The 23,722-nt window shown below is 43.6% G+C and overlaps 1 protein-coding gene and 1 long non-coding RNA gene across 3 annotated transcripts in view; both read left to right on the top strand.

Annotated features, from left to right (window-relative positions):
* The window catches only part of IPMK (inositol polyphosphate multikinase), a 40,126-nt gene extending 29,205 nt beyond the window's left edge, over positions 1-10,921 (top strand). For both annotated transcript variants that reach the window (XM_068689223.1, XM_068689224.1), the window contains exons 5-6: positions 4,179-4,260; positions 5,270-10,921. In XM_068689223.1, coding sequence (XP_068545324.1) covers positions 4,179-4,260; positions 5,270-5,904 — 717 coding nt within the window. In that variant the 3' untranslated portion in view covers positions 5,905-10,921. The remainder of the gene's footprint in view (positions 1-4,178; positions 4,261-5,269) is intronic.
* Positions 10,922-16,763: 5,842 nt separating this feature from the next.
* LOC137859761 (uncharacterized) lies at positions 16,764-23,521 on the top strand. Its single transcript, XR_011098526.1, has 3 exons — positions 16,764-17,092; positions 20,858-20,928; positions 21,646-23,521. It is a non-coding gene; the product is annotated as an uncharacterized lncRNA (long non-coding RNA).
* The last annotated feature ends 201 nt before the right edge of the window (positions 23,522-23,722 follow it).

Here is a 23,722-nt window from a genome sequence, read left to right as displayed (position 1 = left end):
AGGCTTTTTTGTTTGTTTGTTTTATATTTCTATAATCTAATTCAAGCTTTGTTTCAGAAAACAGAGGAAGACAAAACAAAAGCTAAAAAGAAAATGCTCACAAATTCGACAGTGCCCAAATCCATGCTGCAAAACTGAGCACAGCAATTCCCCCGAGTCCCGTATCTGCCAGTCAATTGAAGGATGTTTCAGAAATTCATTTCTGGAGTTCAGGAGGCTCATCTGTCATCCTCTTGGGCGAGGGACTCGTCAGATAAACGACAGCTGGTACAGTTGTGTCCTTATGGCTGATAACAGCTCCTGGATGTTAGGAAAAAGCAGGGGATGGGTGACATGAGAGGTGGCCTCCTTTTTCTCCCTGTTATTATAAAAAGCAGGCATAAGAGAAATTTATTCTAACGAGCTGCTCTGTGGAAGTGTTGGGAATCCAAAATAATGTATTCAGCTATTTTAAAAGTGCTTCAGGACTTAACTGCAGTGCCTCTGTTTCTTTTATTTAGGAGGTTATTGTTCTGCTCTGTCACTGAATAGGTTTCAATATAATTTCATTCTACAACTTACTGAATTTATTAAAGATAGGGTTTATTAAAACTCAGTGTTTAAGTCTTCCATAGTGGCAGGAACTAGTCCCTGAGAGCTCACAGGGCTGCGGAGAAACCTGGCTTCTTCAGACAATGAGGAAACCTGTGCATTGCATGGGGTAATGGTGAGGTGCAAGCAAAAAGTGTGAAAATACATATTTCAGTCATAATTCTACCAGTTAGGGAATTTCCATAGGTAAGTATTTGAACAGTTGTGTATTTTTCTGCTTTGCCATGTAAGCCTGCACTGAATTAGTGTAAATAACACTGTATAATGTTTGATACTTTGCTTTCCTGGAGTCAGTCTTCAACTTAACGTTCTAAAGCTGCAGTTGCAGGGTTTCCAAACTGTCTCACTGTACTAACACCATAATTTAAAAAATGGTACAAAAATGTCTGCGTATGCAAACAGTAATAATTTAACACCTCGTGGGGATCCAAAAGCCAAATGCTTTTGGAAGAGAAACTCCAGAAATAATTTCCCTTGTCAGCTAATTATCAGGATTGTTTGACATGCTGCCCATACAGGGTCCCTACTACTAATAATTAAAACCAAAAAAACTTTTTAGCTTGCTGGATTCCAGCTCTGTTTATGCAGAAACCTCACTGAACTGGGAGTGCTTGTAGGCACAAGGAGGAGCCTACATGCTGTTGACCGAAACATCTCCATTCTTGCCTGGTAGGAATGTGCAAAAATCCCTGATCAAGCAGGACTTCTCTTACAGGAGATGTTTTGCAGATCTCATGCGTTTTCTTTGTCTTGCGCTATGCTGTGGAACCCCTTACGTGAATGCAGAGCAAACGCGTAACGAGCCGTGGCAGGTGGACAAGAAATGAGATTTTCTTGTCTAATAATGTCTTGGCTGTCGTTGAGGCTGCAGATGTGACTTATTTGACTTGCCATTGTTTTGACAGAAATGGGCTAGTACAGGCAGTCGCAACAACAGGGTTACAGAAGAAAAGTTGGTTCAAAGGCAAATATCCTTTTGGGAAGGGGTGGGAGCAGATTAGCTGCAGTGACGGCGTGAACAAAAGCGCGGTAAGGCAAGAAGCCTCTCAGCTTGGAAGTCAATTTCGGCCTCGTGCTGCTGCAGCAGAGCGATCCCTTTGTTTTTGGGGTGAGGACCAAGCAAGACGTGGTGAAAGATTGCTCCTATCTGAGCTGGGGTTTCTGTTCCTCTGCTTTCAGTATGGGGCTTAACGTGTTTGTGTTTCGCTGAGGTCGTCCAGGAATGGTTCAAGCAGCCACGTCCTTGCCATTGAGGGAAGGCTTTGAGGAGAATTAAGAGACAGCTCCTTGGCTAACGTGGAGAATACTTTCACGATTACCTGCATGTGTTGTCCTTCAATACTATTGTCTTCAAGAAAAGAAAAATAACTTGGAACTGCAGCCAAGCCCTTTGGTAACCAAGGGTATTCTGAGCATGCTTATTCACAAGATAGTTAACTCTGTACGTTGTAGTGCTGGGATGTGTGGGGCTCAGCAGTTTGTCACCAACCATTTTGTATAGTTAAATATGCCCAGCTGATGCAAAATTTGCACATAAGAGTTTTAAACCTCTAAAATGGGGGAATGGGTTCGTGCAAGTTATGAGAAGAGGTAGGGTGGCTTCGTGGGAAACTCAGAGGCACAGGGGGCTTGTGCGCTGTTCCAGCGTTTCTTTGGAAAAGAAAATGAGCTTGCAGATCCTAATCAGCATTTTTGAGCAACTGCCCTTGTCGCAGAAACGGTTAGCTCCTATGGGTAAGAGATAAGGTTCTGGTAAACAGGATTATGTGTTCGTGAGCGTGCTGCAGTGCAGATGTGTGCAGGCAGCTGCCCCTAAACCAACCGAACGCTCATGCTTGGTGCCACTGAAACGAAGATGCAGCTTGTAAAAACATGGACGCGGTCTCCAGACTCTTGCTCCTCTTCCCAAGGAACAGACTTTGTTATTCTTGATTTATTTAATTACCTTTCGCATGTGTTCTTTTTGAAATTTTGGAAGTTTTTGAGAGCTTTTGAAAATAGTTCTGGTACTTGAAGTAATTAAATAAGTTGTCTTTGACTTTGTATGTTTTATGCTCTCTCTAATGTGCTTTAAAGAAAAGCAGAGAAAAACTATTGTTTTAGTGAAACCAAAGTCACAGTAGTCAGATGTTCTTTTAAAATAACCTCTTTCACTGCGCTCTTCTGCAATTTATAGGCAGCAGGACCTCACTTTCTGTAGCTGTTACAGCAGTAGAAGTTGGAGTTGTAACAGTGGGAAGTAATCCCCGCCACCAAGTGAGTTGAAACACTCAGGCTTACTACTGTTGTTTCTTTAGTACAATCAGAATTATTTACTGCCCTTTCAATGCGTGGCTGATGGCTGGAGTCGCTGTTTCCACACACCAGGATTTGAGCTCCTTGGGGACACTGAGTGTAATTACTTGAATCTTTTTGTCACAGTGAGAATTTTTTGAGACGTTTCCTTCTAGCTGCTCTGCAAAGCAAGAGTTTGGGCCTGTGTTTTCAGACCGTGCTCATCGTGGTTTGGATGAGGGAGAGAAGTTTTGGTGTGGGAGGCTGCAAAAAAACAACAAACAAACAAAAACCAAGCAAACAAACAAAAACAAAAATCAGGGAATTCTGCTTTTTTTGTTATTACTATTTTTTATATACCGCTCAATTTTATGCACCTATTTTCACTGCCTCGCCGGTGCAGCCCCACTTGCTCTCTGTGGGATCCTCTCTCTGTGCGGCGGGTGAAGTGAGGGCAGAGCGCAGCAGCCGGGATGGGTGCCGCAGGGTTGGGTGGTCTGAACAAATGCCAAGCAGAAAGTTTCTGCCAGAGAGAACCGCCTGCTTGGTAACACCATTATTTCTGCAAGTAGGAATTGTCTACACTCTCATAAACAAATTATATTTGGGCCTGGCTGGCTGGCACGTTTCTACAATGGAAATTATTTCAGTTAGAGAGAAAATGTGTCTCTGTGTAAAACAGTTTTTAATTAAGTTGTTGAGCTTGTGCAATTCCTGATATGGGCAAAACTGTACCCGTGTGATTTGCCTCCCTTTCAGGCGTTGTGCTGGTTGTACCAGTACCTGCTGGAATCGAGCTTCCACTCGGCTGCTGTCTTTATTTCATGTAACCTCATTTGTGCCAAAAATCGTAGTTTCAGATGGGTCTCGTGTACTGGGCACTCCTGGTCACAGCATAGCACTTGTTGTTTTGCTGTTGTACCAAATATTTACGTTTTTAAGAACTGCAAAATAGTGAATGCATGAGCATGTTAAGTCTTACTGAATTAATATTTGTAGCAACATCAGTAGTAGTGTGATGGTTTCACATCCTAGCATTGATCTGCAAGGTACGTTCTGTGTAACGTGTTTTCTGTAACTAGTGTGATGTCTTTCTGATGCAGGAAAATACAACCTGTAGATTAAGCCCAAGATTTGCAGGGGCACTGTTTTGCAGATCAGAGCACTAGAGGGCAGTGCTGACCTCCTCAGTAACGTACAGCTACAGAAGGGATAAGTGGTAGCAGAGATTTGTAACCGGTCTGTAAGGTGTCTCATGCAGAAAGTCTTGGTTGCTCTAAATAAGCTCAGACGTACCTTCTTGTTTCTTGCAGGTGTACCACGTCTCTTCGGACAGCTACGAGACGCAAAACCAGCACTACGGAAGGGGCTTGACGAAGGAAACAGTAAAAGATGGTAAGGGAGCTCAGTGCTGTTGGGTATTTGATATTAGTATTATTTTAAAACTGTATGGAAAAAGTAGAGTAGTCTCTGTGCTCCCATTTAAAAAATCCCTTTCTCTCCTCTTGCCAGATGGGTCTTTAGCTGTGCCCTGTATCATCTGAACTGCCTGTCAACCCTAAGTTAAATGTGCAGTTGGCTGTAACAACAGTTACAAGAATTTCCTCATCACACATCCCTTTTACTATTAATAAGGGAGTAATTGTGGTAGAATCCAACCTCTTTGCAGAATTGAGGGTTGATACTCCATTGAGGTAGAAATTTTAGAGGTGTTAATGTTTTTAATCTGTGTATTTCTGGTTGTATTCTGTGAGTAAGTGCTGTCTGTAATATTAAAAAGCTGCTATAAACACACTTTTCACTGACCATCTCACTTGAAATCAATTCTTACCTTCCGCTACACTAACAATAAATAAAAATGTTACCACTGTATGTCTATTTGGTGATAAACATTTCAAAGTAGTCATTAAGTGACATCTGTCTGTCCCCCTCCTGGGGACAGAAGGACAGACAGACACACACACACCCCTCTCCAGAGCTGGCACCAGCTTGTCAGCTCTGTCACTTGTGATAAAGAAGCTGGGAGCTGCTGAAGCTTGTTTATCCCTGGAGAATTTAGTGGGTCCTTGCCCAAAACAGTTGAGGCGCTTGCTTTAAATGCAGGAACCGTGTTCATTTACTGCTTGATACATAGAGTGGCTATTTTTTTTTTTTTATGATCCAAGCCCAACACAGGCTCTGTATATGTATAGCCCAGCTGCCGTGTACAGCAGGACCCGTGTGGGGAGGTGACTGAAAGTGCCCGAGTTCCTCAGTTCAGTTCTGATTCATTTAATAACTGTGCTGGAAAGGCAACTGAATGCTGCCTTCAAATCAGGAATCATTCCCGTCCCCAAATAAATGAACAGCATTTGATTTCATTTCAGAGGTGAAAACAATCCTCCAAAACATCTGTTTCTTGCAGGCATTGCAAAGTTTTTCCACAATGGGTACTGCCTGAGAAAAGACGCGATCGCTGCCAGCATTCAGAAGATTGAAAAAATTTTGGCGTGGTTTGAGGGCCAGAAGCAACTCAACTTTTATGCAAGCTCGTTACTGTTTGTTTACGAAGGTTCGTGTCAGGCAACAACCGTGCGGTTGAGCGATGTCACCTTGGCAGAGAAGAGGGGAGTGCCCAAAGGACTGCTATCAGGTGGAGACATACTGGAGTACAATAACAATATTCACCTAATAAATTCTACAGAGAATGGAAAAATTGAGGCCTCCGTAAGTAAAGGCTTGTCCAAATTTTATGCACTTCACAAAAAGGCATACTCTAAGAGGCACCACAGTCAGCTCTCACTAAAAGTTGAGAACTTGGAGCAAGACAACGTGTGGAAAAGCAGCACTTGCATCACCCAGGAGCATCTGAACGGAAACGTTATACCCCAACTGGAAAAAGTTTTCTGTCACATGCCAGCAGAGATCAAGGAAAGCGTAAACGTAGAAGTGCGAATGATAGATTTTGCTCACGTGTTTCCTAGCAACGCAAAGGATGAGGGATACATTTATGGTCTGAAAAATTTAATCACAGTACTTCAAAATATTTTGGATAACTAGATTCTTTGTTATGGTTTTTACTGGGGGCCAACAATAACGAAGAGCAACAACGTGATGAATTTCTGCACTTGTAATGCTGTATAACTGGGTTTGTATTGTTCTACTCTATTTTATTTGTCTTTGTACTTTTGGTAGAAGGGTTTAACTTTTTATAATCTCACTCAGGAAAATAATTGGTAGTTAATTGGGGAATGTGAAAGGGTGAAGATACTTGAGATTATGCAGGATAGGCAAATTGGTAGGATGCGGCGTGTTTGGCTGGCTGAAATCCAAGGAGTGCAGCTGTACAATAAGCAGGGGTTGTGTTAGTTCCCGTAACGACTTCAGCTTAGATAACATTTGCCCACTTAGCCTTGACACTGAGCCATATCTCCATTAACAGGTTTTTAGAAAACGGACTGAAAACTATGAAGTACAGGACTGACGTCCTCTGTACTGCCCTCTTGTGTTTACTGTATTCCAATAACTGGAGTTAACCCTGCTTTGAGGGAAATCCCGTTTAGATTCAGTCATCTAACCTGGGAACCAGCGTATCAAAAAGTGCTTCTCGATGTATCGGGGCCATGTCGCTGTTCTCCTAACCCTGCTGTGGGCGCTTGTCCGTAGCTGATGTTCATTGCAGGCAAGCTGTGATGTAATTTGTGTTGAGGTGCTAAGACAATGCTGGACTAAAATGTGGTAACAGGTTTAAACTGCACAACTGGTAGAGAAACTTTGTTTCTGAGAAAGAGTGAAGAAAAAAACAAATGAGTGTGAGATATTCCAGGAACTAATTTGGTTTAGGAGATTAAGTCAATCTTTTAATGGAGTGTCTGATGTTGTGTCTAAGGGGAATGCTTCACTCCTTTGTTCTGATGGCCCTTCTCCAAAAAACGTTGCTTTTAAAAGCAAACTAACTGAACGGGGAGACAAAGCATTTTGTGTAAGCATACTGAGATTTCCTCAAGCCGTTTGCCACTTTTGCAAGAAGCATTCCAGGTTCCCACCGCCGGGGAGCACCGCTGGAAGCGATGAGCGATGCGGATGAAGGACCCTGTGCTGTGAAGATCCAGTCCAGCCCTGGAGCAACCAGACAAACCTCCGTGGATTTCAATGGAGTTGTGGTTCTGTTAACCCTGGGCTAAAGCAGCTTTTTTTTTTTTTTTTTTTTTTTTATTAACACCCAAGCAAGCCGTATGATTTGAAAGTTGTCCCACTTCTTTTTCACAGGAAAAATTAAGGCTTTCATATGGAATGCTTGAGATTGGGATGATGGTGTGTCTCCTCTGTGTGCTGTGTCCATGGCTGTCCTAACACGCGTGTGTAGTCAGCTATACACAAGTCATGCCAGAGCGTGATACATAAAGTAAGATTTTAATGCTTTAAGCAGGCCCCACGAGTGAAACTTTTTAGAATGGATTCTGTCATGGGCAACATAGAGCTTTTACGTGTGGACTTAATGTGACGTTGTGGCCTTGCTGCTCTCTCTGTGTGACGTTCTGCACTATGCACTCATCTGTGTATGCAGCTGTGCAAGTTCTTGGTTTGACATCTGTTTTCTATGTCAGAGACAAACCCTTTTCGAACAAATACGCTGTTCTAAACAAAGCTGAAATTTTAGCTCCGTTTTAGATCCTGGGTTAATTGGAAGAAACAGGGTATCATGTGTGGAACTACCTTATTTCAGTGTTAGAGCTGATACTGGCCAATATGCTGAGGAGCCGAAGCAATCAGTTAGCAACATGATTTTGTTCTGAAGCGTGGGAAAAGATGCTTGCAGGAGGGGCAGTATCATTGTGTTGAAATTTTTACGCAAAGTATGGTGAAGGCTGAGGGGAAATTATCAGGAAGATAAAGTATTTTTTTCCACCTGGTATTTCCGTTGCACTATATAGTTAATATATTCCCAACTCTCTGTGAACTAATTTAGCCATATTCTAGGAAGAGTTGGTGGTTTTGTTTGCTTTAATGCTGGGTTGTGTGTTATGATCTTGTTGTTTTATCCCGTAACTAGTCAACACTAGGGTAGTCTAGGCTGATAGTGGCCATTTTGTCCTCTGTAATTCATCTCTTCTGGATTTTAATCCATTTTTGTGCCAGAGAATTCAGACATCTGCCTCAAAGGAGTCAGTTATTGGAAAATGACCTGTATGCTCTTAGTGTAAGCGCATTCTCCTGTCTCTGCTTTAAGGTGTGTCTTCAGTGTTTGAATGCTCTTTAAGTATTGATTGTTGTGTTGACTATGGCAGTGTTTGTAATGCACCTGGAATATTGTTAAACTGTCAGATTATTTTTGAATAAAAAAAATCATTTTATCATTTTTTTTTTACCGGTAGTTATTATGGATGTATTTCTGTTAATTTAAAGTGTAGCTTGAGAGACAACAGTATTTTTAATTGGAAGTTGTGTAAATAAAGCTTGCCATAGAGGTGTTTTGGCATAGTACCGAATGTGAATTTAAGCCCACCAAGGCATTATGTTCACATTGTTCTTGCACACTTTAGATTTGGTGTTTGTAGTGTCTTGTATCTGATCAGATCGGATTGTTTTCAGTTACAGCTGGAGACGTTTCACAGAATTAATTAGAAAATATAAAGGGAGACGCTGGACACTAAAAGTATGTATTACCTTCAGTCTCCCTCCCTGCCAGTGATGCCTCTTGTTCTCTGTGCAAAACGTACAGGACAGGCGACAGCTACGTGGACATTTTCACAGAACTGGTAACGAGGCTGGTGGGTGTTTCTGCCCAATCAAGCTGCAAGCAGGTCTCTTCCCCAGGCTGGCGTGGTATTCGAGTGCTGTTGTCGTTGATGAAACCTGTCTGTTTTGATTTTAAGCAATAAGAGTTTGATTTAGCAGAATCAATTGTCAAAAGGGAAGACGCATGGAAGCATTGTCGTTCCTATATTCTCTGAGAATATACTTATTCTGAAGACTTTCTACCTAGGTGATTGTGAGAATTGTGTACAGGCTTACTTAAGGAGAGTTTGAATTGTATACAGTTTTGTAAAAAAACAAAAAACACATAAGTATTTACATATATGGTATTTTTGGATATGGGTGGAATTTGTTGCATAAAGTACATTGGAAAAGTTATTATACCAGTATGAGACATGTAAAGTATTTTAACCAAATCATTTTATGAACTAAAACTGAGACTTATTGTGATTCACATGAACCTTGTACTGTTTTCTATTCTTCTGCTGTAGTGCATAGCCAGACTGTTCTTTTCTGTAACTCTACAGTTTCATGGAGAAACTTTTAAAGTCAGTAGATTAAGAAACCACTAATTCCCTTTCGTTTGATTAACAAAGTGCACATGGTTTTGTTTAAGTAATTTTAGCTTACCAGACATCTAGAGCTCCAGCAGCACTCTCACCTGCTGCGAGCTCGGGCTGGTGTGAGCCTGGATCGCGCAGTACTGAGCGTGAGCCTGGAACAGCAGCACAGGGAAGGCGTGAGCTGCACTGGCATGTCACCAGTGGTGTTCACAGCTCAAGCTTACAAACCATTCTCATTGTTTCTTCACTTCATGATGTGAACCATTGTCAGGTGTAGGAAGACAGCAGTAGGACTGTTTGAAGTTATTTGTTGTTCATTATCCTCTTTTTTTTTTTTTTTTTTTTTCCTCCCCAAGTAAGCTTTCCTCCAGAGTGCCTTCTTCAGTCCTTGCTCTGGTACCACAGGTGACCTCCTGTAGCATCATTGTAGAATAATTTAAAATGAAACCTTGATTTCCTAAACAAAACAACAGCAACAAAACACTCGTGCCCCATAACTGCTCTAAAAGTGCAGGTATTGAAGAAATGCCATCAAAATGCCTCAATGTGGGAAATACATTTCCCTTTTGCACTTTCTACCGTGAAGAAGTAGAAGTGGAATTTTAGTACAGAACATACTTTGGGGATTAGATAGTAGGTTTTGTGACATTTGCTTGTGTGTGCTTTCCAGAGAACATTTTGGGGGGCAAGGTGAGTGACAGCCAAACCGTGCGTGAAGTTTTCCTTTTCTTACTGCAATTGATGTTGAGGCTTGAGTTTAAGAAGGTGGTGTAGTGGGAAGTGGTGAAAGTTCGTAAGAAGCACGGGACAGCTGGTCAGTTCTGCAGCGTAGATAATCTTCCTGATACGATCCAAAGGCTGTGAAGTCTTCAAGTATCTCGCAGGTAGGCTGATGCTGTCCACGTATATTCATCAAATGACAACAGGCTGTTGCAGGATGCTGTTTGTAAAGTACGTTCCTCTCCATAGTTGCAGGCCAAATGCTGCCTTTACTGTTTTTGTGGCAATCTGTAAGTGAAAGCTGCTGAGAAGGTCATCATCAAAAGGACAAATGTGATTATTTTAGCAGTGTTTGAAAGGGGAGAAAAGGAAGACAGCTAAGGATTATACAACAGAAAACATTACTTCCAGAAACAGCTTCTGTGGCCTTGTTTGATGGAGATGGGCCCCGTGTATTTGGAGTTTAATTTCTGTGTTACATGACATTCAACAGAAAATAGTCACCAAGAACAAAGGTACTTTTAAAACACCTCCGTTTGAATTGTGTACATTGGTTCAAATAGTTATTTTATTAGAAAAAAAGTGACCTATGAACTAACTTCCAAATATGTGTATTGCACCTGACTATAAATGAAACTAGAGTGCACAAAGGCACTTTAATACTCTGGGAACTGTACTGGAAGATAAACGAAAGCATGTGAAATTGCACCTGATGCTGTGTTGTTAATTGTTTTTAAAATCTAAAGTTCTACATTTATTATGCTTGAGGGATGAATGTATCTAGTCTGGTGTCAGTTTCTTTGATTCAAGTGTCTAATGCCGTCACTCGGTCTCCTCTGATTTGTATGTGTTTGTAATTTCATTTGCTATTTTTGCCATTATCGGACTGCAGGGGGTATTGTTAATATTACATGTCTTTATTTTATAGAGCATTGTACTATGCTATCTACCAACTTTTGTAATTTAATTATAATTGATATTTAGGGTAATTCTAATAGCTGTATATTTGGCAAATTATTAAAATTTTCTGCAAGTGACTTGCAAGTATAATTGGTTTGTTTTTAATACCGGAAGACTCTTGAAAAAATGTTTTCTTGAATCTGCCTGCACTGACTGATTCCCCTCTTTCTCTTCTTTCCCATATTCTTTATGTGTGTACACGGAATTTAGCAGTTTACCACCGTTTTTTCATGGCACACATTGCTATTGTTCATTGCAAATACCTGCCATGGTACACAAGAGTCGTTTTTAAAAATTAAAACAAAAGAATTTGGTTTTTCGACAGCAGTCCATGCTTTGCTGCGTTGCACATGAATTGTTGGTCAGCATCACACTTGATGTCTTTAACAGTCCAGTCTTTCCTAAAACCTTCGTCCCTGTTAGGAAGTGATTCTCTGAACAGAGAGAGGATTGGGAAGGACAAAGCCATACCCCTAACGGAGCAAAAAAAGCAGGATTTTTTCAGAAAGTTGGGGCAGTTCAGGCCTTGATGAGTAAGTGGGAAGTGGCTATTGCACTCCAGATGAATCGAACCTGAAGATTACCTTTAATGTTTGATTGAAAGCTGTGGAAAAGCCCATCTTTTGGGGGTTTAAGCTGGCTCGTTTTTCTCCGTTTTCTTCCAGAAGAGGGGAGGCAGGCAGGCAGCAAAAGGAATGCAGAGATGAGAACACAGAAAAGCTACACTTCACCTCTGTGCTCTGGGTTGTCAGGCAGGAACCTGTGGGTTGTCCTCAAAGAGGGCTTAATCTGAGCTTTGTGTGAAATTTAAATGAGTCAGAAATTCAAAGCAGGCGCGTTCTTTGTGCATATCACAGGGTGGAGGCTGTGAAAATAAACCACTGTAGGCTGCAACCTGCCAAATTACCTAGAAGAGAGGGGACAATATTGCTGTTAGAATTCTGTCTGATAACAAAATTCACAGGAAAGAATTTGCTGCCTATGGTAAGGTAGTTATTGCTTTGCAGATGTGAAAAACAAATTAAATTAATCAGCTGATGGGTATCATGGCTGTAATTATATTGGAACAGTTGGTGCCAATTTTCCAGCTAAGGGATATTCGCAGACAATGCCCACTAGTTATGTTGGAGTATAGAACACAGCGGTCTCATTTTACACCATACCTTTGAGTAAAATAATTAAATTGTTTATGCAGGAGGCCATTGTTTTGGGGAAAAGACAATTAAAAAAAAAAAGCTATACAAGCCTTAGGCACATAACTAATTTTTGTTGAAGTTTTAACCCTTCGTTGTCTCTGAAAGGTTATTGTTCCTCACGTGTTAAGGCGGTCTAAAGAGAAATCAGTATCTAAATTTTTATAATCCTGTAAGACAATATGCTGGAAAATGTACAGGTCCATGAGAGGGGCTGCATTTGTAATTGATTACAAACCCTTTTGCATCCATGATCAGGTCCCTAATGGCTGGGAGAACAGCCTTCCATTTTAATTGTCAATACATTTTCAAAATGTGTTGTCTTACTCTTATAGCAGAAACTTATAAATGTATTGCATAGCCCTAGTATTTTCCTGGGGGTCTGTGCAGCCTTCCTTCCCATGCTCCAGAGTTGGAGAAGGAATAAAGATAGAGTGAGGTGAGAACAGTGGCAAGAAGCATGGTTTTGCAATGATCGAGTGTTTATTAATTTTTATATAATAGAAATCTGAATTGTGTTTATGCATTGAAGCCTCGGGGAGTTGATGTGACTGAGAACTTGACCAAGACAAAATTAAACACGGGGAGGAGTTGGGAACTGCGCAGAGCCACCCCTCAAGGCAATTCCCCTTAGGGTAGATAGGGAGTTAGAGCTGTTTGGGCATGGGCCACCTGTGAGGCACGAATCCTCTGTCTTTCATTACAAAGACCAACCTGCAGGTCTTTGCCATCACACCTCTTAGTTTTATTTTTGTCCTCTGTGGCACGAAGCATGGGTGATGGCTAACGGATGCCAAGTGTTCGTCCCCCTCTCACCTTGCTCTGGGCAATCCGTTCCTGCTCCCTCTCCAATTCAGCCCAGGCTTTCTGCAGCGAGCTGGTTCAGGGAGCTGAGCTGGTTGGAAACCAAGCCCACGCATAATTACTGCTTTTCTGCTGTCTTGATTGCCTTGATTTGCCTCATTCTGGGAGGGACAAATGCCTTTTCTGGATGCAATGGAAAAGGTGAAAGACTGAGGCTGGGGAAGGGGAACAGGACCGCTAGACAGTAGTAAAGAGGCTTAACTTAAACATCACATTGCTCTTCATCTCCTGCTGACACTCTTCTATCTTTGCACAAGATTTGAGGACAAATGTAACCTGGAATAGGAACTGTGAAATACCTGTTGTCAAAACAATATTTTCCTTTGGTCATTTCTGTTTAGTTTGACCCTCACCAGAATAAATAATACCTACAAATTGTGCAGCAGATCTGAAGGGCAACCTGCAGCGGGCTGCTCTGTACCTCCCCACTGCTGGCAGCAAAGACACTGGCGTTGCATCAGCTCACGCTTGGATTGATGAAGCATAAGGACATAAGGAGGAATTGAGTGCGACCTATTTTCCCATAACTATATAAGCTTTGCAATGTGGCTAGCAATAAAAACTGGATTTTTGTTAGCAAATCCAGTAGATATAAATTGGGCAAGCAGATGGGAAGCTATCAAATAGATACTGTGCCAAAGTAACAATTTTACGAAATTACTTTTTAAAAGAAAAGCCAGAAACAAACCAGGATCTGCTACATTGAAAAATGGTGACTTCTTGGACTTCAGTCAACACAAACCTTTCCTTCTCCAATACTGGGACACTGCAACTGGAGCAGTCTCCTCTAGGATGTTTCGGCATCTCCTTCACTGACAAAAAGCCATTCCTGTGGCATTCTGCTTCTCCGATATGTGTTCATGTAAATTGGTGGGTAGGAGAGGTAATTGCAGGAAAATACCACATTCAGTGGCAATCAAAGCCTGTTGGGAATTTATGTTAAACAAATAGAGATCCAAGAAGAACAGTGTGAGTGTTAAGCTACGGTGTCAGTACCTCAAAGCAACAGGCGTCCTGTAGCTTGAATATTCTGTGTAGTTTTTGAAATACTGGTGTTAAGCAGAGCTGGACGGGCCCTTGTGCAGAATCACACCTCTTTCATTAGGTCTTACCCCACTTAAAGTCACTGTGTCCTCAGCTGGGGACGATGCATACTTTGGGATCGTGATCCGGTCACCCGTGACCTCTCTCCTTTCCTCTTTTTTTCTGGATGCAGATCCAGGTGTTCATGCTGCCCACGTTACTTTGTCATATCGCTGCTCTAATCCACCTGGGGGAAAACAAGCAGCATGTTTAAGGCATGGTGGGGTGCTCCAGATCGTAGGCAGCTGGACTGGCTGCCAGAGACCTCCTTCAGCAGTCTGCTGCTGTCCTTTACACGTGGCAAAACCCCAGAGCAGCCCATAAAGCTGCAGTTATTGGCACGAGCTTAAGTAATAATTATTAATACGGCGTTGTGCGAATTTCATAAAGGAAAATAATGTTCCTGTGAATGGGCAGTGGGGCCTCAGCCTCCCTACTTTCTTCTCCTTCAAATCTGATATTGACTAAACCTGCATATTAAAGCCACGCTTCTACAATGAAGGAAGGAAGACATATCAATTGCTTTTGTCAGCTCAACTGTTTTTGTGGTCTGCATGAGGAAAACGAGGGCGATAAAATGGAAAAAGCAATCCAGGCATCAAAGCACCAGTAACGATCTGTCTGGGTCAGCAGATGTATTTTTATGAGTTTGAAATTATCATTGCAAATTAGAAAAATGGACCGCATTACGGCCAGACCGAGAGCCGGGCAGTTTGCACAAGTGCTTCTCTTTGCTTTTGTGTTGCTAAACAAATTAAACCCTAATCATGGCCTGTACACATCCTTTTCATTAAATTACAGCGATCCTTAAAGCTAATTAAAAGTCATCTAACTGGACGTGGAGCAAGCAGACTCCAGATCTCCTCCCCTCCGTGGTGGTGCCTCGGAGGGGCCGACAACCAGCCAGGCTTAATATCCAACCCCTGAGCTTCAGCATCGCTTGGGGCAAGGCTAGGAGCTGTTTTGACACTGATAACCTGCATTTGCTTTGCAAAGTCTGTCTGGAGAAGTAAAACGATGAATCGCTTGGTCCATGGAGGCTGGTGTACCTCCAGGAGAACAGCAAAGGCAGAAATCTTGAGCATGCCTTTGATTTATGCTTCTTTCTCGACCCCTTTTCACTTTCAGAGCTTCCATCTCACCTGGTCTCCCAAGCAGCTGCGCCATGCGTTGGAGTGGCTGGCAGGACAGCTGGCGTGGGAAGCCGGAGAAGTGAAGCAGAGGTCCCTGTAACGCTGAATGTTTTAGCCAGCAGGAAAGGAGGGTGCCACTTTCAGGCCTCAATTATGTTAGCTTTGGTTTAAATGAAAGGAGCTCCCCGGGCACAGAAATCAGCTGGGTTCAAGAGAGGACAAAGGGAGAATAAAAGTGGGAGAGAATCAGGCGACTGAAAAGCAGTTGCAGGAAACTGGGAATTTCCCCTTAGAGTGCATTGAAATAAAAGAATTTTAACTTTGTTGCTTGTGAAGCACACTAGCGTGATGGGCTAGTAAGAAATCCTTGATTTATTCACCCAAAAACAGAGCCAGGGGATTGCAGAAGAGCTCCTGTGATGTCACCTGTATCGTCCTTCAATCCCAACATGGCTCTCTGCGTTGGGGCACGGCCCTATATTCCACCTGACTCTCCACACAGTGGAAACCAAGGCTCAGTTTTTGCCTTTTAGTGGCTCTATCACCTGGCACAGAAAATTCAGGCTGTCGCACTGTGGTTGGTGTTGCTAGATGCAGAATATTTGGGGTGTCTTTTCTCAAGGACATCAGTGGGAGCTTTCCTCTAGGAATACGTTTGGAAAAGATCCTTTGGTCCTCTCATATAATTCAGTGCTGTTTCCACGCTGCACCCCTGTGCTGCCAAATGTGCTGAGTCTGGAGGCTGATACGTTGGTCTGCGGCAGCCTCCTAGAGCCTTGTCTCTTGCTGATGCAATTTCTGTGTGTGACATAAGTAGTTCTCCTCTCCAAAGGGATGGTGTTTAGCCTACATGGTCCATCTGCAGGTCAGACCCCTGTGACGAATGTCTGTGGGTTCCCCCAGTCCCTGGCTACTCCTTAATGTGAGGTTATGAAACCTGGGGGCCCCACCTCTCCCTCTTCAGCCTCCCTCAGCAGCACAAAGGCTCCAGCACTACGAGAGCAAATCGCCGTGCTGCTGACACCAAAAGCTGCCTTTATACCACGCACGTCCTGACAGCTGCTTAAACTCCTGCTCTTGCACAGCTCCCGTAGCAAAGGCCACTGCATGGCTGGCTGTGAAGGGAAGGTGATTTTATTTCCAACAAAATCATTTTTTCTCGCTCCTGTTCCTTCTTGCAGGACTGTCCATTGGTGGTGATTGCTTTTTGCTATTTTGTTTTGCACTCAGATGCAGACAGCATAAGCTGGGCTCTGCGTTTCAGCTGTGCAATGCCTCGAGCTGCCCAGTGAGCCATCCCAAAAAAACGATGCTCCCCTTGCCTGGGCAGGCGGTGACAACCTTGTCAGGCCGGCATTGCTCCTGGGTTAACGTGGGGATTTGGTTAACTAAGGATAACACTTTGTACATCCTGAGAGCATCTTGTGGAGGGCCAGAGCTGCTCTGTGAGCTGCTCAAGAGGAAAGGCCACGGCCTTTGAGTGAGATAAGGATCGGACAAACGCCCAAATCCTCTCCGTGCAGCCTCATGAGGTGACAGGCAGTGAGTGGGTGGTGGTGAGGGAGGGGGACGCTGCAGCATCTGGATGTATTTGGCAGCTGGGATGAAGGAGAAATCCCAGCTTTGGCCTCTGATTGAGCCTCCACCCCTCAGATGAAGCTCGTTAATCACAATTTCCTCATTAAATTGGCCTTCGGAAGGAGGTTAGTGATGAGCTGATAGCCAGCAGCAATGCCAGGCTTGAAAAAGAGGGTTTTGAGCAAGAGGGCACTGGCTGCTGCCTGCAGTGTTTCCTCTTGCCCCTGAGGATGGCAGCAGCGATCTTTGCCAGCAGCAGACACAGCAGCACAGCCATGCAGCGGGACTTCCAGCAGAAACCTTAGCAGTGTGCCTGAGAGCATCCTCTTAACCTGCTGACTTATGGAAAAAAAAAAGGAAAACACCGTTTTCAAAATCTCCCTACTTATTTACCAAGGTAATAGTCAGGAGGAATTGAAATAATAACAGGATCAATTATTTATTTTTTTCCCTCTTGGTGGATGGGCTTGCAGGGAGCTCTTTGCCCCTACCAGCAGCAAGGAGAGACCTCTTCCTCTCTCTGGCACCTACAGACAGAGGGGGAGATGGCCAGAGAAGCCCATCCCTGCCTCCTTTGGTGGGCAGAGTCTGAACTTGGAGCCAGCTCCCCTGCAGGTACACAGAACTTAATAGGAAGCTGCTCAAGTTTTTTTTTAATATCTCCTCAGCTGGGCTCTGGATACAACATTTCCTGCAGGTGAATGCCTGTGGTGTGAGAGGTGCAGCCCCTTGTACCCAGCAAGGCTTCACTGGGACATCATCGTAAGGGCAGAGCCCTCCAAATCAAGGGTGGTATCTATCTGTAAGGTGCAACCGAGGAATCAATTCTCTCTCACTTGATAAAGACTTTTTTTTTTTTAATAGTAAGTAAGGATTTGATTGGGCAGTCCATCTCATCTGAAACTGTTGCTAAGAGAGACCGGGTGGGACCTGGCTATCCCCACCCTTGGTGAAGGGGTACTTGAGAGTCCTCAACAGCTACTGGGGCTGCACGTTACAGCAGTGCCCTCTCCTTGGATCCGTGCTGCCAAATATTCCTGCCATATGAAGTCTCCCCACTCTTCCCAAATGTCTTCCCTATTTTGTAGAGTAAAGGGACTTTGCTGGCTCCCCCTGCCAAGCACATGCCTGGAAGGTTTCCCTGGCTGGTTGTCCCCAGCTCATGTCTGCGCATACAGGCACGAGGCTCGTGAGATGCCAGACCGTGGAAGGAAGGCAGCTTGTATTTTAAGGAAATCCAAAAGTATATAAAAGAAAAATAATAATGCTATTTCAGGCCTTCCAGCTGCTTCTCAGCCTTTAGGAGCATTAATAATGCTGCAAAATAACAGAGTTATTTGTGGAAAAAGTGAGACTGTTGAAAGTCATTCTGATTTTCTCTCCTTCTCTGATTCTCTCATTTTCCCTCCTACCACTCCTTCTTGGTGGTTCTTGAAATAGAAGCCACAAAATGTGTTTTTAATTAAACAGCTGAGAACAAAAACTTTCCAAAGCACTCTCCAGCATTGGTGCCAGGGCACATACAGCTCTCTCTGACAGGATGATGGGACAGCCTGTTCCCACTCCTGCACTAATGCACTGATGTCTGGGATTATTTTGGAAGAGTTTAAGTAACCTGTTAGGTGGTAGCTGCCTTCACTGAGAACACACTACCTGCTGCTACCCCAGCTGGGATGGGAAGACAGCTCCTTTGGGGCTGAGTGAATTGCATTAGGGCAACTCAGTTGATTTTGGCAGAAATAATAACTGTAGCTGTATAGGCTCAGGTGCAAATGGCCCAACCAGCAGCACCCTCCCTTCCTTTTAAAACCCATGAGAGCAGCCAGGCAGGTATTGCAGTTTGGCTCTTTAATGGTATGTTGTGGTCTTTTTATTTGGCCCACTGGTAAGATATTGTTGGACATCGACAGAAAATATGTCTTCGACTGGGGGAGCTATTACATTCATTTATGGAGGACCCGAGTTTGTTCTGTTGCTAGTCAGCCATCCTATCTGACTGCAGCCTCTGACTGGTGTAGGGGAAATGTAGCAGAGTTTGAAAGTTAATCAGGAAAATGGCTCTGTCATGCACAAAATGCTGAATTAGCAAAGCACCCTGGTACGCCTGTGTGCTGTCTTGTAGAGGTGAGGTCTTGCCACAGCTCCCCACTTTCCCCTTTGTGCTCAAATTGACTTAAAAGGTCTTCCTGGTGTGTGTGTGTGTTTTGTTTGTTTATTTTTATTATTATTATTATTATTTTTAAATAACAGAATATTGTCTCTTCTATTTCATATTATTATTTCTCATCTTGTGAGAAATACAATTTTCTGTTTGCTTTTGTGATGGACATAGAAATATCATGGTGATTGATTCTTAACTTTTTTTTTTTTTTTTTTTTTAAAAACAGTCAGCTTATGCACTGGTATTTCTCCTTAAAATCCACTCAGAAGTTTGTGGGGATTGGGGTGGTGAAGAGGTGAGATGCTGACATGGGTCCTCCCATGAGAAATAGAGGTCGCTGCTTTGCTCCCTGCTGTTTCCTGTTCGAGGGAGTCTGAAGGAGCAGGTGTCTGCTTTGGGCATGAAATACATGAAGTGAGTAAGGGATCAGTAAAGCTGGAAATTGCTTGGGAAAGCTTCTCCTTCCTGATGAGAGGTTGAGGGGAGCGCTGCTTGCAGCAGGGCTCCCCCAGAGGCTCCAGCAACAGAAGCCCTGTGGAGGGAGCTGTGTCTCAGCACAGCTTTACCACTTTTCCTTGAAGCAAAACTTGAGCTTTAAAGAGGCGGTGTTGGGCGTGTGAAGGTAGATGTATTGGTGAGCGATGTGAAAGGGAACTGCTTGATTTACCCCTGCTTTTTATAAGCCTCAGATGTTGTTAGTGAAGTGAGTCTTTGCGAGCTGTACTCACCCCTGCCTCTCCTAGTCATGTTCAAGAGGTTTTCATCAGCGCTGAAGGCCAGCTCAGTCTTCTGTGCTAAATACCGGCTCTTTCTGGAATAGAGAAACAGTAAATTAGGTAAGACTACAAATTATAGGCTGCAGGAGTTTTTTCTGGATATATGTATTTTCTGTTTGGTAAAGGCTTTTCAGGTCTTTGAAGTGTTATTGCTGTCTTTAAGAGGCCGATTATGTGACAGGATGGGTAAATTGAGACCCAGCCCCCTGAGATCTTTGTTTAAAGACAAAGCCAACAAAACGCAGCACTCTTCCGTGTGATGTCTCTAAATTGGAAGGACTTAATTGTTGAAGCGTTGACAAATCTCTGAAGAGGGCCTGCTGAGAAGCCATACAACCTCAAACGGGAGAAAAGAAAGGAGGAGAAAATGAAAAATGACAACAAAACACACAGTTTAAGCCCTCACCAGGTCGGAGGCTGAGCTGGGGTTCGTGTGGCTTCCTCAGCTGAGGGCGGCTGGGCGGGAGTTGCCGCCTCCTGCTCTGCACTGGTGTTCCTGAGGGGAGCCAGGTCAGAAATACCGACAGAAAACCTCGTGGTAAGAAACGCGCTATTTCTTCTGGTGAACTACCAGTTGTTTTCACTAAAAAGCTTTTCGGTAAAATATGCTGCTGTTTTTTTTGAGGGAAAACACCTGTTTGGAGGCAGTTTTGCGCCCTGAGGAGAGCAAGGCACTGTTGATGGCGGCCATCACCGGGACTGGCAGCCATTACCGCCTCATTGCGTGTTAATGCTCTATTTACCCCCCAAAACAAGCGCAGATTTTATGTTATTTTATCTTTAACCTCATGGTGTAGCCGCCCTGCTCCCTGGGGGGCGGTGAGATGGGCCTGGGCTACCCTGAGGAGAGCCCCTGGCCGTGAGGGAGCCTTTGGTGCCTGTCGCTGTCCAGGTGGGTAAACCCGATTTTACTGCTTTGAAAGCACTCGCTGCCTCTGAAGCATGTTCTTGTGTGGAAAAATAATTGAGGGTGGGGAGACAAAAGGGAGGACTGTGGGTCATCTGGGATACCACCCAGGGTGTTTGGCCTCGGGTGTGGGGATGTCCACTGAGGTACTGGAGAGGTCTGTGGGCGCAGCAGCCGCCATTTTGTATGCGAGATAGTTTATTGTATGCTGTGTGTGCAGCCTACATGACGGAAAACTTCATTTCCTCCTCAGCTAATGAGGGGGAAGGCAACATACGCTTCTAAATACATAATCTTTGGGTTGTCTTGCACCCCTAGGTCTGCAGAAGTTGAGGATGTGTGAAGCAGTCCTGGGACCAGATGAAGCCACACAGAGGCCAGCATGGCAGGTAAGCGCTGGCGGCTGCTGAAGAGAAGCTGTGGCTTTGCTGTCCTTTAGGCAGTGAGACTGTGTACCTACCATCTTTATACCCCCTCCTGCTCCCCCTGTGGGTTGCCTGCATGTGCTATCTTTGGGAAAAGGTGGCTTCTTGTATTTTCAGTCTGCTCCATTTGAGCAAGTGCCACTCTGACACGTGTCTAGTTGTGGCATATGTGACAGTTCTAATGTAAAAAATGGAAAAGAAGCTCCCAGACAGCAGTCTGGTCTCACATATGTGATGTGCAGCAATGTAAAACCTGTAGGAGGAATAGCAATGTCTCCTATGAGTCACTGTGGGCCAAATGATACACCTGCAAAAATGATTGCTTATTCAGTAGCTTGATGGAAGAGAACTTGTTTGGGTGGGGGAACCGAGTCAGACCCAAGTTCCTTCTAAGGCAAACAAGTTTTCAAGGCTTTGAGTTGTTCTGGAAATGCAGCCTTGATGGTGGCGTAAGGACAGCTATAGCTCGGTGTTTTTAAGCCACTGATTGTTACCCCACTGCACAGCAAGCAGGAGCAGGGCTAGCAAGGATGCTGGAGATGGAAGATTCTGGGAAAAAAAAAAAAAAGTATTACATGAAGGGCTTTTACATGTGCAAGAGTTTTTCTTTTCTGAGGGGGGAGGCAGTTGGTGGTAGTGATTTTTTTTCCTTTTTTTTTTTTTCTTGTTATAAAAATGAAGATGTCAAAAAGGTTGAGCCTGGAGCTTATCACATCATATCCTGTCAGCAAAGCTAGCATTTATCCAAATGCAAATCTAGTTTGACGTCTTGGAGTGCAACTCTACCCAGCTGCCACAGTGGGAGCGATGCCATTGACTTGAGCAGATCAAGGGCTCAGTTCCTAGTGATGATCCCTTGTGAGGCTTTGACTGCACTTCCAGACCCTTTTCTCCCTGGCTATTGCTTCTAACATGAGACTGAAGATGGTCAAGCTCAGGTAAAATTAAGGTGAAAGGCTGGGAGCAGCTGCTGTCCACCTGACCTGTCATGCTCAAACACTGTCATGTGAGTCAAGGTATCACAGAAGCAAACCTTTCCCAATATTAGTGGGCACTATCCTGCCTTCACAGCGTGTGAATATGAGATGTGGCCTCTGGTCTGTGCTAAGATGGAGGTAAAGGAGAGGGAGGAGGGAAAAAAAGAAGTACTGGCCTTTGGTTCTTAAAAAAAATATCTTTATATTTCCTTCTGTCATTATCTCACATCTAGTTTTGACTTAATTTTGAGGCTGAAACTGGACTAGCTGCTTTTGCAGAGCACCGGATTAATGGTAACAAACAGCTGTGTAGCACTAGATGTCAGTAGTGCTTCACCAGTTTCTGTGTCAGACCTTACAGGCTTTATTTGCTGCTGGCCTTTGGCACATGGATGTGCTCTCCTTGCTGCATGTCTTAGAGAACATACACGAACAAATATGTTGTACTCCAAAAAGGCATTTTGTCTTATGGTGGTGGTGTTGGTGAATAGCCAGTTTAGGTCACCAACTTCCAAAAATGAGATGTTTTAGCCATTTCAGTAGATTATGCACAGGCTTTTTTGTTAGTGGTCAGTCTGCTTAAAAAAAATAAATTGCATTTGGACTTGTAACTTGGCAAATAACACTCTTGTAGCTGCTCATTAAAACTCAGATGGCAGTTTAAAAAGTGTTTCAAACACCTGCAGAGAACCTCTTTTTAAAGAGATACCCTTTGTCTAAAAACCCTGGTTTAGCTTCATGCCTTTGTTAAACTTAAACTAGAGCCACTCTCAGCCAGATGCTTTAATGAAGTGTCCTTTTTCAAGCCTCAGGAAGGCAGGCATTGAAAGGAAGTGCCATAATTGTCTGAAGGACTTTTGCATTCACTTCACAATGCTTTAAAGCAGGACACACATTCAGGGTGATCTTAGGCCATTTCTTGGTTCATACAAAAAAAAAAGACAGCTAGTGTTGTGACAGAAGCCAGATAATGCAGCTACTTGTTGCTTCTCCCTAACAAGTATTAAATGTGTTAATGTCAAATTTCTCAAATGAAATCTTTGTTATTGAAGAGTTCCTGGAGATGGTAGTTACTTCCCAGGGGAACAGTATTGTAAAGATTCAACCTGTATCAAATAGTTACGCTGTTTGGATTCCGGGATGGATTTGAAAATATAAATGTTTCATATGTTGATTCTGGTTTTCTTCTTTCGCAGTCACTGTAGCATCTTACGGCTAGAGAGTGATTAAATGTTGCCCAGTGCAGGAGATCTGGACCTCAGCTGTGCCTCTTGGACACAGTGCAGGGAGGAGAGATGTAAGTTTACGGGGAAAAAAGCTAGAAGCTGGGTATAGAAGGCGCTTGTTAAACTCGTTATATATGCCACAGCAAGCTCCATCACAGAATGAAACTTTGAAAATTGCTAATCTTTCCTGAGATACAGAGACCAGCAAGTTTTCCAATAACCTGTGCTCCTCATGAATGTGTAGGATTTAATGAGATGGAAGCATGTTCCCTGTTGCTCTTAGTGCCAGAACCGGGGTTGTAACAGGCTATGGTTAGCTGGCGGGCTCAGGGCGAACAGCGCATGGCTTTGTCAAAGTTCAGTGAAATTGGAGGCTGCGTTATTACCACAGGGGGTTGCAGGCAGCAAAAGTTTTGGCGCAGCCCCGTGTCTTTCTGGGATTTTTTTTCATGGTGTTTCTACGTACCAGGCTTGTTTGCTCTCTGTGTAGGCTAATTTCTGTGTGTTCATTCTGGCACCTCTTATGGTCTGTGTAGAAGTGAAAAATCACTTGGA

Source organism: Anas acuta, chromosome 7 (assembly GCF_963932015.1).
Source record: "Anas acuta chromosome 7, bAnaAcu1.1, whole genome shotgun sequence".
Lineage (NCBI taxonomy): Eukaryota > Metazoa > Chordata > Aves > Anseriformes > Anatidae > Anas > Anas acuta.
The sequence above is the reverse complement of the archived record's forward strand: the minus strand, read 5'-3'. Positions and strand labels throughout refer to the sequence as shown.